Consider the following 14230-nt stretch of genomic DNA (forward strand, 5'->3'; position numbering starts at 1 on the left):
CTACATCGTACCTTACTAGTGAGGTAGGGGAAGGTAGGTACCTTCAATGATTCATTGATTTCGTCCATATTATGGAAACACCAAGTGTAAACGCTTCCAAATTATGACAGATAATCCTTTTTCACGTATTGTTTCTTTGGTACTTGTTAATCACGAATTCGCCACAATGAGTGTAATTTAAAAATTACTTTTTGTAACTGAAAATGTGGGATTGGAATTTGAATCACAAAACGAACTTTCATTTTTCTTTGAACCATTGATGCCGTTGTAATAAAAAAAAAGAAATCTTGTAGTCGTAAATATGCAAATTAATATTGTTTAATGAAACTCGACTAATATGATATAAAGTTATATAACATAATTAATAGAAAAAATTATATACTATCGTTATCATACGAATAATCATCATTTTTTTGGCAAGAACATATAAATGATGGTTCGTACTTATCAAACAATTGCGGATTGTCGACTAAATAATATTTTTTTGGCGGTTCATATTGCTCGTAAAACTTATTTTTGTCTTTATCCGAAATTTTTCCCATGAATGGAGTAGTCAGAGCAGGTATCATCTTTAAAGATGTGGCCACATTTTCTTCGCTGTTAGTATCATCGTTGTATTCCAATTTTTCTTTAGATAAAGCCCCGATTCCTCCATCTTGTGGTTGTCCCAGTATATGCGGTGCACCCAAAATAGAACCTAAAATTACAAACAGGAAATTAGATAGAAACTAATTTTTCATTCCAGGGTAGAATGTTTTTCAAAATCGTTTCTATTACGCAATGAAGTCTTTTGTGAAAATATCATGCTTCTTTTTTCAATTTTTAGAAGTCACTGCTAAGTTGATGAAATGATTGGAAATTGAAATAATGATAAGATTGATGGAAACGGTTTTTAGTTATCCATCAATGTAGTGCAGTGAGGGGTGAGGATATGTTCTTTTATATATTTAGTTTAAAGAAAGTACTACTACTATATCAGTCAATTATTATTACCTATTAAATGCTGAATGTCTAAACTTGAAGCCAAAATTTTTGGCGCAGAAACTGGAATTAATTGATTCAGATTCTGTAGGACGTTTTGTTTGTCAATTTTCAAATCTGGTAATAGTTGATTTTCAACCGCAGCTCTACCAAAAAGTTGATTGGGTTGAACTAAACTAGGTATCAAGTATGGTAATGTCAATCTTGGACTTATAAAACTAGAGCCTAATAGCTCTTCATTTTTATTCGCGTCCCATGTTTCTTCTGACTCTGGAAGGTAAAAAGAGTTTTTAATTATGCATTTCGATAAGGATAGCAACAGTATTGTGGAGTTCCCCCAAAAAAATTTCTAAACAAAATGAACATTTAGTGTAAATGAAAGGAAATTTCAATTGCTTCGGTTAACCGAAGAATTTTCGTTGTGTCAGTGTCGTCATTGGAGACACATTCTAAGTCCAGCCCTCTTGAAACACGTTAATTTCCAATTATGAGTAACGCCTTACATCACAGAAGCACGAAACATTTTTTTTATAATTGTTTAGATCATATGGAGATTAAAGAAAGATACAGATGTCTTCACATGAAATAATAATTACTGTGTTGAGATTCCTTGTTAAGGTTTCTTGTTAGCATCAGGTTCAACTTCTTTGTTAGTAGATTCTTCACTTTTTATAAAGTCGATTAGAGCATTATCTATGAATGGAATTGGATTATTAGGCGGTATATTGACAATTGAACTGTGTAGTTGCTACCCCACGCAGTTCAAGTATGCGGTTGATTTGAATGAGATTGGAATAACTACACAGTAGACGTTGAACTGTACAATTTAAACTGCATTAAGAATGGGAGATTTATCCCTGGAAATAATTTAGATTTCATAGAAAATCTATGTAACAAAAAAACTTACCAGCGACTTCTCTTTTATTTCGTTTGTTACATTTCATTTTTGTAATACCCAGTGGTGTGCGTTCGCTCAAATCTGTCAATTTATTTTTTGTCTGTGATATATAGTCGTGAAGATTATCAAGAATTTTATTATTTTTATCACTAATCAAGCTGCTCCTACCATTTTTTATGTATTTACCTAGTGGCTGAACAATTTTTTGAACGTTATTTACAGGATTAACTGTGTTTATCATATCTTGGAAGTCCTTCCAAGCTTTTTGAAGCTGATTATTTTTCCCTTTATCATTTTTGGCAGATAGGGATTTAATTGATTTAGGAATGATATTGTCGATTCTGTTCTTGATATTTTCCATATGATCTTCTTTGCGCGCTCTTGGGTTGATGCTGTTTTTAATGGTATTTGAAGTACTAATGAAATCCTCCAGTTTATTTTTCACATTTTGGATATATTCTTCCTTTGTTATTTTTTTATTAACTAGAGGAAGATCATTACTTATTTTTTTCATTTTATCATCAGATTGGCTGAGAATATTATTAATTGATATTCCCACATTTTCCTCGGAATCGTTGGTTTTTTGGAAAACATTTTTTTTAGTTAATTTCTCAATATCGTTTCTAAAGTTCTTCATGGTATCAACAACTTTATTAGTGCTAGGAGATATGTCTTTAGCGATATTTGAATTTGGCACAATTTTTTCCAGATTTTCACGGAGTTTTTTAGCATATTCTACATGTCTAAAGTTTGTGCGTGGTGAGAATGATTTACTTTGTATATCTGGATTAGATACGCCTACAGCGTCAAGGAGATGTCCCATTTTTATAAATTCCACTTGTGGTTGTTCTGAAACATAACATTTTCAAATAAACTAATAAGAAGTTATGAATTTATAGATAGAATATGGAGCAATTATTGGAAACTATTGAAAATTTCTCTGGAATAGATAGAGGATAATATGGAATAGATAAAATACATAATAATAATAATTAATAGTGAGGTAGAGTGAACTAACAAATTATTTTCTGGAACGGACAAATGATAAAAATTAGCAAAACAATAATAAATAAACAAAAAGAATACTTGAAATACTAAAAGAACGATGCTAGTTTCGTAAAGGGGGGAGAGAGAAATTATTTATTGTCAAAAAATTGTTACAATTTGTAGTCAAAAGCTTGTAAAAAATAAAAATAACTAAATAAATATACAGTGAAATATACATTCGATAACCGAATGGAAATGAGCTCTCTTGTATTAACAATTGTTAATAGATTCAGATAATTATTATGTAATTACGTTCGGGTTGTGCAAGTACGGTGTCGCCTCCGAATCTTGAATTCAACATGAATTTTTTCTTATCTGTTGCCAACGGAATCGGTGTCACTGTTTGTAAGAGAATATCGGGAGCCTGTTTTGATGTCATGATAACTTTTTTCGCATGATTTGTCATTTCCCCTACATGCTGAACAGCTTCTTGTCCCGATTTAACTACGTTTCGAACGACCTGTCCAACCTAAAAAATTTAACAAACTGTTTAATGATGAATTTGATATCGCAGTAGAATTAAACTTTCTAATTATATTTCAATAACCACATGGAGAGGTCTGTATTAAGTTGTGATGAATCAAGAAACTGCAGTGGTAAAGCACGTTTAACAAAAAAAAATACTTACATTTTGAAAGGTATTTTGGACTAGTTCTTGAGGCCAATTTGGAATCTCTTCATCCTCATTGCCAAATCTGGATGACAAATTAGGATAAGAGTTTCCTAATATTGTTTCTTCTTTATTCGGATTATCGACGATATTATATTCTGTTGGTACAATGATATTTTGATTTGGTATTTTCATCGTGGCAAGTGCTGCATCTTTCATTGAACCAACAAAGTTGCGGACGTGGTACAAAGGTGTATCTTTGTGATCGAAAAGTGTTTTAGTAAATGTTCCTATATTGTCCATGAATTTTGGCACATCTACATTTACTCTTGGATCCAACAACAAACTGAAAATTAATATCACATATTATATTTCAATTCAATTCAATAATTCACATCCAACCCACGAAACCAATAGTTTATTTCCACTACACTTTTATTTTAGCAATTAACAATACAATTAAATTACATAATCTTAATTGCTTCTGTTTTCTTCGGTTCTTTTTTTATTAGCAAAGCAATTTTGTAATTATTGTAATAACAGGTTTTGAGAACAAAGTTTCTGTTTCCCGGAGGAGCTACTACAGTTCTGGAATATTTTATTGTTTGACACAATCTTTCAACTGTAGACAGTTAGAAAGAGCTTTCAACAGAGCCATTTTTTGAAGTTTGGTAATAGCAAGTAATTGGAGCTAATCAGATCAGATGAATATATTGATGAGACAATAAATTGTAAAATTGTCCGTCTAATATTTCTGCAATAATAACTGCAAATAACCAGGAGTATTGTCGTAATGGAAAAAAATTCTTTTCTTGAAAAAAGTCGGTCAAAAATAAATCAGAAGCTTAACTAAATTTGATGAACTATACCATAAAACAAAAATAAAGTTAAGATATGACAATGGAGTATATTCTTGAAATATATCTGAAGAATTTTTACTGAAACGAATTCACCTACACATCTCTCTAGACTTGAGAATACTTCCAATTTTTGTATATGTTGTTACAAATGGAATTTAAATATTAAAACATGTAAGTTGTGTCGAGAGTGATAGTATTCTAAAAGGAAAAGAAATAAATGATGAATGTACACACTAACTTTATCAAGAAGATGAATAAATGCTAAGAAATGCTTGCTTATCGCATTTACAGGAGATGGCGGTATATCAAAAACCAACTAGCCCACAAAGAATTTTAATAAGGTTGTAAGTTTTCTTCTGTCGTAAATTATGTTTAAATTTCATGAATCCTCATTGTTATAAATGTGTACTGAAATTAGCTTCTTTTGAACTTCAACTTCTACCTAAGAGGAAATAATAACGATTCTTATGATCAAAAAGATTACATTAATCGTAAAAGAACTTATTAAGAGGCCGCAGCGTTATCCAGGAAAATAATTATTTTGTCTCTTTAAGAAGAGCATGTTTGATTAACTTTTTATAATAAAATCTCTAACAAAATGTAATCTATAAATTTTGAAGGTCAGAACTTACGTTTTAATCGGTACGTGGCGCTTAATCCTTGTATGATTCGTTTCCTGTTTTTCTTCTTCTTGAATATTGTCCACTATAACATTCTCCAGATAATTCATAATTAGCAAGTGTTCATCATGAGATACAATGTCTCGTAAGAAGCTCAATATATTTTTCATATCATTTATATATGTTTCAGTGCCATTTTTCACGTGTCTCACAGATCTTCTATCGAATTCGTTATTAAATGGCAATTTAAAGATATAACTTACTATGGGGTTGGCTTCATTTGATATCATCGACCTGTTTACAATGAAAATATGATAAAATTTTCCGCTGCATCACATATTTTTTTTTACTATTAATATTTTGGGAATTAACGTTTAGGAGGTACTTAAAGTTTGTAACGTTTTCACTGCTCACAACTTGCGTTACTTTTGTTATAAACATTATACGATATAAACCTACCAACTTCTTTCTGTAAATAATTCTCTTTATAAGATATTTTGTCATATTATCTTTGAGTAGAAATATTATATTTCATATCTCTTTTGTAGTTTTGTATGTAATTATTCGTATCATACTGGGTTCCTGGAATGGAAGTTATTTAGTACAGTTTAATTTGGCTTTTTGTTGAACTATTTTTATATAAACAAATTGAATTTTTGGTTTATTTTCTATTAAGGTTAAGTCCTGGTCTACAAGTTGCAAGCATTATTCGAAATTTGCCAGACGTGGTAGAACTGGTTGCAGAATTATGTTGCTTGTAAGAGGAAAGTTGCTTCCCCTTAGAAGGTTCGAGCAACATCTAGTTAACTTTTCACGAATTAAGTTATTCGTACAGTATTTTGTAAATTTTGCGGATATTAATTTTTGTTGTTCAGTCCGTTGAAAGGTTGTTTTGATGAGTGATTTGTTAGTTGGTTTTTTTGAAATTGAGCTATTGTTGCACCTGGCTAGATTGTCATGATGTGTGACCCGATTTTGCTAAAGAAGTCTGCTGCTAACTTCATCCATACTTTCCTTTTGACTGTCAACTGATGTGGAATTTTTCATTATGGATTTGATTATAAATTTTTAAATTTGTCTTCAAATTTTATATTTGCGGAAGTCGTGATATTTCCGACTGAGATTTTGACAATTGGAGAGGTAGTTACCTTGTTCTTTTGGTCAGCGACCGTGGTAGCGTTAAGTTCAATTTCTCCAGAGATTTTTGAAAAGCGGCATTTAGCCGGCCTAAAGGAGCCTTCCGCCGATTTCAAAAATTCTGGAATTGTTAATTGACTTCCAAGAAGTAGATATAAGTTCCCTTCGTTAAAAAGGAAGGTAAGATCTTTTTTTTTATAAAAGCAGAAATAGTTCTAATTACTGACATAGGAACTAGATTAGGCTCCAAATTATAGACTACCTTTTTTATTGCATTCAGGAAATGTTAGTAAAATTAAGTTGAATATTATTTTTTTAGTAGTCTATAAATTGGTGAAATTTTTCACAGATTGTATTTTGTACATTTTTCTTTCTAATTTAATTAGGGACCTAGTTTTGGACATAGGACCTTTCTTGGGGTTTAAAACTTAGACGACCTTAATTTGGATTTAACGTCAAACTTTGACTCGTGGAACTACCTAGTCCAGGACAATTAACTGAATAAACTTCTTTAATTCCTAACCGCATTCCACGGATATGGTCCTATTTGTATTCTCCTTACAACTAGGGAATTTTATGTGTTGCTAAAGGTCAGATCCACTCATATTAGTTCTTTTTGCTGTAAAATTTACTTCATTATTTTCTGTAAACCAACAAACTCATTAGTTTTGCGAGTAATATTTTTTTAAATATAGATCATTCTATTTTATTTTCAACAAGCAGCTTTATTCCTAAAGATACCTCGATCTATTTCTATACCTTTCTCAATTTAGGTTAAAAAAATTTAGTGGCGCCCTATTGGGAAATTGAAAGCATACAAAATTTGTATACCTCTTAAACATAACAAAATCTTGCAACAAACCTCTACAACACACATAACATGATAAGCTTAGTCGGAACCCAAAATGTGACCTTTTAGGTTTTAAGTTTTTCCTTATTTTTTCAAGATCTATTAACTGTGTGCAAAAATTATTGCAGGGAAATTTGATTTTTACATGTATTCATTTACAGCGCGCAAAAATAAAAAAAATAAATTGAAGGTTGTAGAAATAAAATAATTTACAATATGTACTTTCTGTTGATATGAAATCTAGTCCTTTCTAAAAAAGTTGGCGGCTAATTTAACTGTAGATATGTTCTACCTCTACAAGTTTACCTTATTTTTTTGTTGATAAAGGAAACCCAAAGATTTCATTTTGGATCAATAATGCTACTACTAAAGTAGTAGGTATGCCAATTGGAACTGAAAAAAAATCTATTTTTATATATAAGTACTCACCTTTGAACTGTTCCATCAACAGGTGATTTTTGGAAAAAATATTGTTCTTTGGAGGGTTGATACACATCACCTAGTACCTCATCATGATTCTCCATGAAATTTCTTATTTTCTCAGTTTGTTTCGGTAGATTTATTTCTTTTTGTGCTTTTAAATCGGAATAAGAATTATTTGTTATTGCTTCTCTTAATTGCTTTAGCTCATCAGAAACCATCTGAGGAGATGATTTATCTTGTTGCTGAACATTGTATACTAGGTGTTCAATATTTTGTACGCTCTCATCTATTTGATCGAATAAGTTATTTGTAGGAATTGGTGCTGGAGTTTCGAAATCTTCTTCGGGAGTAGGGGTATTTTTTTTATTTATATCATCGTATAGGTTTCGAATTGTATAAGGAAAATTTGGATCTTTCGAATAAGGAGATATGACACCTTCATTAGGTGTATTAGAATCTATTATGTATTGTGATTCTGGATAGTCACTAGGCAAAATATTTGGCTTAGTAGGCTCTGGTATACTTTGATTAAGATTATATGGTTTCAAGGTTTCATGGACATCATTTTCATATTTTTGTTGTTCGTTTTTATACAATTCACCAAAAGCTTCATTATTAGTGTATAATTTATGAACAGTTGGAAGAACATCTTGTTTGGTTGGTGTTGGTGGTAAAATCTCCGTATAGCTATCGTGTACAGTGTAAATTGGATATACCGTAGGAAGTAAGTCGTATTGATTTTTTTCATTTTTAGGTGTCAACTTCTTCTTCAAATCTTCCTGGAATTTTTCTAATATTTTTTGATGATTCTTCAAGTAATCTTCAAGTTTTTCATCTTTGTACTAAACAGAATTAAATTTGTATTTAATTCCAAAAAAATTAGGGTTATTAGAGGTCAAAGTTGATATGGTATTATTAGTAAATGTTATGTTAAGTTTTCAGGGCATGCCAAAAATTGAGAAAAAGTCACTTGGATTGGACAGAAAATGAAATAGCCTCGCAGAGAACAATAAAATATAGTTTGGGGGGCAAGATAACAGTCGTTACGACCATCTAGAATTTCAAAGGGGGAGCCAAACGGATTTCATATGTTCACGAAAATAACAAGGTTAATACATTGAGACGAGAAGTTGATAAATCAAAAATTCTGTTCTCAAAGATAGATGATGAATGAAGTTGAAGATGACCCTGTACGCACATAAATTTGTTTACTCACAGCCCAGTACTTGATACTTGTAAATCAGAGCAAATGCTGGGATCCACATCAATGAAACTGAGACATTGCAAAGCTATGCTAGTTTAAGGAATGACTTTGATTTTTGTGTGACTAGGAATCCGGATGAAAATGACATCGAGTTCCTTATTTTAGTTAAACAATGTTTTGTTATGACGATGGGTTCGTTAATTCGAAGTTAATTTTTTTATGTGCTGTAAGGAATTTAAGGAGCCGGAAATTATGAAGAAGAGGGGAAATCTGTTTTTAAGAATATGTTTATCAGAGATTAAAATGTTAGGTGGGGAAGATTGAACCTGCTACTAGACCGGAAACTTATTAATGGAGGGTCTGATATTTAGAAGTCATGTAATTGAAAACAGGTTTACATTCATTTCTAATAAATTTAATAATCTTTTTTGATGCTAATCAAAAATACCATCATATTTTATGAATTAATTCATGTTAAAGTTTTTAAAATTTAGTTACCTCTGATTTTTCATTAATCTCAGAATATATATGACGTTTAAAGTCATCCTCTAACTTTTTCAGTGATTTTTGTTGAGTCTCTAAATAATCTTCGAGGTTTTTATCCACCTTGAAAATGTGAGGTAAATTAGCTGGTTTGTAAGCCGATGCATAATTCATATATGGTTCTACATCCTCCTAAAACATATATAATTAGAGTCAAGCAAAAAGACTTTTGTTTATCTGAAACCGGACATTCATATTTTCTAACAATATTGTATAATAATAAAATTTCTGTGACTATTTGTATCTACGAGGGCAGTTTGACAGAAGGGGTGGTATTGCTGCAATAAATTCATCTATTAACTCACCCTAAGTGCAGCGAGTTTACAATTTTTTTCATCATTCAAAAAATAATATTTCGGAAGTTTTATAAAATGTTCTTTATTTCTCTGCCATCCTCTTTTTTGTTTGAAGGCATCCAAACATTTGTTGGAATTTCTAATATAAGCAATTTATTCATAAACATTAAACAATCCTTTATGTTTGAAATATATCCTTTCATGCAAAATCTTATATAATTGTTCAGTTGATATATTTAATTCGTTAGCTGTCTCATGTACTTTTATTTGATGATCGCGAATTACAAGGGCACGGATTTTATGTTCATCATCCGTGTTAAAATGGCCAATTTTAAAAGCAAATAATCATTCCATGAATCTAATATCTTCCAGGATAAGTAGTTTTCTTTATATTAGTATAAAAATTAAGCTACCTGTCAGGATTTATTTGAAACTAGCTGTTGCCCACAGATTTGATGGGACAGTTTTGTATAATTAAGTTTTTGCAATGGTAACAGTACCAGACGATAAACAATCAGTGTTCTTATTGCCACTTTAAGAAGCACAAAACCACTTACCAAAAATAGATGGGGCACTTTTAGAATAATCTATTATTATGCTGAATGAGTATTAGAACTAATTTATCTGAAATTGTTCCTCTGAAAAGTCAGACCTTGTACTTTTATCTAGTAATTTCAACTGTAAACTTCTTTCTTGGATAGCCAGAATAAATGCAAAAAAAATATTTATATTGTGTTTACATCTGTCTGACCAAGTCTGGATCATTGTTACCAACCTAACCTCTCAAAAATCCCTTTCTAGAGCGCAAAATTCGAATTAAAATATAAAAATGCTTTCACAACTTACCTTATCATGATTGTAGCCTTCCGTTGGATAATTAGTATCTTCATTTACAGGATCATTTAAGTGATAATTAATGGGATTTAACATATGTAAAATCATTTCTGTAGTTTTAGCAGTAGATTTGATAAAATCAACAACCTTGTTTCTATCTTCAGGTTGTTTAGGATCGAACTCATCAGGATTTTGATATATAGGTTCCTCATATTTTTCGTATGATAATGGTAATATATTGAAAGTACCCAACTGAAATTTTACAAGTAGCTATTTTTAGTGGGTGCTATGCAAATTATATGGAATGAGTTACAGTCTTTTATATTGACGTCACTAACACTAGTTATGGGTAAATATAAATTTATCACATTCTATTCTTCTCTACTAATTGAATAAACAACCATGATGTAAAGACTACAAGGTGTGTTCTTCCCGAGGGCTCATTTCCGACTCGTTCTGCGCATCTCTTTGGGAGCGAATTCTCATTGGCTGCTTCCCAGCTGGTGCGCAATAGCACAACTTGTAGTCTTTACATCATGTATTTAATTCAAATGTTTCAAATTGGCGCGTTGTTTTGGGAGCGAATTCTCATTGGCTGCTTCCCAACTGGTGCGCTATAACACACCTTGTATTCTTTACATCATGTAAACAACTGTCTAAATATAATAGGACATTAGTTTTTTTAATAATGACATACGTTCTTTTGTGTATTATGTTATATGTTCTATTGATATTTGTTGAATTTGACGACAGAGCAAGGAACAATTTGATGTAGTGTATAATTGAAAATGATTCATGACTGGCAAGAAGATATTCAATTGCTTTGCATATGGTGTCAGCATAAAAAACTTACCACATCTTCGTCACCAAATTTTTCGTCTTTAATATCCGAACTCAATACAAAGTCTTCATTATAGGGTTCTCCGACAATAAAATCTTTTGAGTATTCATCTGGTTGCGCTGATTTATATTTTAATTGGTAGGGAAAAAGTCCTTTCCAGTGGGGCGTATAAGTATGAGATTGTGGTTTCAAATATTGCGGTCTATTTATATCTAAATTTTTATAGTCGTAACTTTGCGGAACTAAATTATGTACGTAATAAGCATGTGGAGTATATTCATATCTACAAATAATGATCGAAATTTAAAATTTTGAGAAACAATATTTTATAAAAATTGCGTGTAACGAAAATTAAACTAGTTAATGTAGGGTCCGTCACGGGAAACGGACGTTTTTTGAGTTGGTATTACGCATCCGGTAGGAGTTGGAGAGGGGAGCCGAGACCAGCACGTCACTTGTCTGACCTTTCAATTTATGCTTGTTCATCGCAAAATGGTGCTTCGGCTCGGTATGCCCCCATGCCGAGGAACGTTAAACCTTCGACGAAAGAGGCGTTAACTGATTCGCCACTCCGCACAAAACTGTCATACACGAAAACGCAATGCACAGAGGCATGATGGCAACTGAACAATGAACAAGCATACATTGTAAGGTCAAACGAGTGACGTGCTAGCCTTGGCTCCCCTCTCCAACTCCTAACGGATGCGTAATACCAACTCAAAAAACGCCCGTTTCCCGTGACGGACCCTGTATAAAGATTGCATATTGCTTAGGTTATTTTTTGATGATATGCCAAGAGATGGAACTGCACCTTCTTGGAAAGATATTTTTTATACTTATTGTAAAATAAAACAGCGATTAATGCAAAATTTGTTTATTTTTATCAAGAATAAACTTGGAAACATCTTCTATTTGCGATGTAGACAAAAACCCAGTCGAATTATCAGCTTTGTAACATAATCACTGATGAAAATGACGATTTTCGGATGTTAATATCTAAATACTTAACCGTTTGAGACGAGTTTATAAAATTTGGACCATATATGTAGGATCGAGATTATTGCTCTACTCCATCCTACAGCCACGCACGAAACACGAGTTTTCTTCAGCAGCCTAAAGCCGACAATAACATTCGAGTCAGTCGGGAGTGTGATATAGACGGTAGGAGATCACGCAACTACGGCGACTTCCCGCGTGTTCAAGATCTCCCGCTCATTTAACGTATAAACCACACACACGAATATTTTTACTAACAACCTTAGTTTTCTCATTTACATTGTACATATTAGATATTAAGGGCAAGAATTATTATATTGATTAATTATTAGAAAAATACGGCAAATTTTATTAAAATTCATCACATCATACATATCGAATAAAGAAATATACATCTATAAAAAGACTTACCTTGTATCTCTAATGAAACGATTACCATGAATACTTTTCGGCAATTTATTATAACGATTTTTCAATTTCCATGTTAATGCTGTTGCGAGAGCTTTTGCTTTTTGATGTTGAAGATTGGCTAAACTTAGTAATGTAGTCGGTGACAAACAGAACGTGATTTCTAATATAGTCGCCCATAGATATATGAATCTCAAAAGAATCTGTAACCAAGGATCTTGCCATTTTAAAATGAAACTTCACAATTATTTTTCCATTTTAAACCTTATTACATCATCTATAATAGATTTCATATAATTATGGAATTCTCGAAGGAATGCTAATAAGTAGATTGGAAGTTGGAAATCGGATGAATTGAAAGACAGTGCATTTCACAAAATGGTCGAAGAAAGTCGAATGTGCAAATTTAGAATGTCACAATCCTATTCTATTCATTCTGCATTATATAAATTTTCTTATTTAATTTCGTTTTGTTCATAGAACAAAAATTGAGTTTTGAAGGTGGTAATAGTTCGCTTTTACATCTTTTCAAAATTAACAAAAAAACTTCCTTTCGACTTGGGTGCCTAGATAATTGTTCTCAACCAGTGCCGCCATTTCTCAAGTTTGAAATTGGTGAGGTATTACCAACATTCAAGTCCTATTTTGATCAGCTGCTTTAAATACGAGTGAAAAAAAAAAGGAATATTCTTTTTTCATCAAATAGAATTTGAAAAAAATGAAGTTTGTTAACATTATTTCAAAATTTTATCTCACTTTATAACAATTACGTAATAAATTTTGACTTACCATTTTAGAAAAATAATTCTTCAAAGCACTATTGATTTAAACGTACGTGCATATCTTTACTACACTCATTAAAAAAGTGCTTACATATTATTTTCAACACAATGTTTATTAAATAAATAAAAATAAAACATTTTGTTGAATTGAAACAAACATTTAAAAATGTAGATATTTGCCTTAATCGATATTTAAAAAAATATGATTAGTATATACAGGGAATTGAAAAAAAAACTATTGGTGTTAAGTTTTAATATTATTTGAAGTATTCGGAATTTTTTTGACATAAACTCTCTGTAGCATATATTGAAAGTTGAAAAAATTTTTCGTAATAGGATGCAACATTATCGTACTCAATTGAATTGTAATTATTTCCTATCTTATGTACAAGGTATAGGGAAACTCTAAACTCTCATTTTATATTTTCTAGCAAATGTCTCACACTGTAAATTATTATATTTCTTGTATGAGCTTCTCGGGGTTCAATAAAATATAGTTTTTAGGGTAGATATTTCAATTTCTTATGTTTATATTATGGTTCAAATGTAATATTTACGACTGTTTTTTTGATAAATTGTGGCACCTTCTCAGAATTACTTATTATTTAATAAATCAAAACATTACACCATCAAGTACATTTACCCCTTTTGATTTTTTTGTTAACAAGGTTACTAGAATATAAGGTTTGTGACATGCGGATGCTTTTGTAAACAATCGATCAGCTGCTAGAACACCAGCTACGTCATTATGTTTACATTTTTGTTTTGTTTATATTTTTATGACAATCAGAACTTCACTAACATTATGTTCGAGGTATGACGATGTGTGTTATCTCTTGTTGATCTGGCTATACAAACGAATATATTTATAACTAACGAATTTATTGAGACTTGTTGCCG

General features: G+C 31.3%; 1 protein-coding gene across 1 annotated transcript; it reads right to left on the reverse strand.

The window, feature by feature from the left end:
• Positions 1–302: 302 nt before the first annotated feature.
• On the reverse strand, positions 303–13461 carry LOC130893524 (uncharacterized). The gene is made up of 12 exons (XM_057799744.1): positions 13338–13461; positions 12552–12751; positions 11157–11427; positions 10316–10555; positions 9129–9305; positions 7433–8268; positions 5029–5310; positions 3555–3882; positions 3179–3395; positions 1889–2728; positions 994–1251; positions 303–697 (listed from the first exon to the last, which is right to left on the reverse strand). Exons 1-12 carry the CDS (start codon positions 13338–13340, stop codon positions 375–377), a joined length of 3975 nt encoding a protein of 1324 aa, XP_057655727.1. The 5' UTR covers positions 13341–13461; the 3' UTR covers positions 303–374.
• Between the last annotated feature and the right edge of the window lie 769 nt (positions 13462–14230).

The sequence above is a fragment of the Diorhabda carinulata genome, chromosome 4 (assembly GCF_026250575.1).
Source record: "Diorhabda carinulata isolate Delta chromosome 4, icDioCari1.1, whole genome shotgun sequence".
Classification (NCBI taxonomy): Eukaryota; Metazoa; Arthropoda; class Insecta; order Coleoptera; family Chrysomelidae; genus Diorhabda; species Diorhabda carinulata.

Excerpts from the sequence above, each read along its gene's own strand:
- LOC130893524 (XM_057799744.1), bottom strand. Across the intron at positions 8,269-9,128 it reads AGATTAATGAAAAATCAGAG|TACAAAGATGAAAAACTTGA; the intron begins GTAACTAAATTT and ends AATTCTGTTTAG. Across the intron at positions 698-993 it reads AGACATTCAGCATTTAATAG|GTTCTATTTTGGGTGCACCG; the intron begins GTAATAATAATT and ends TTGTAATTTTAG.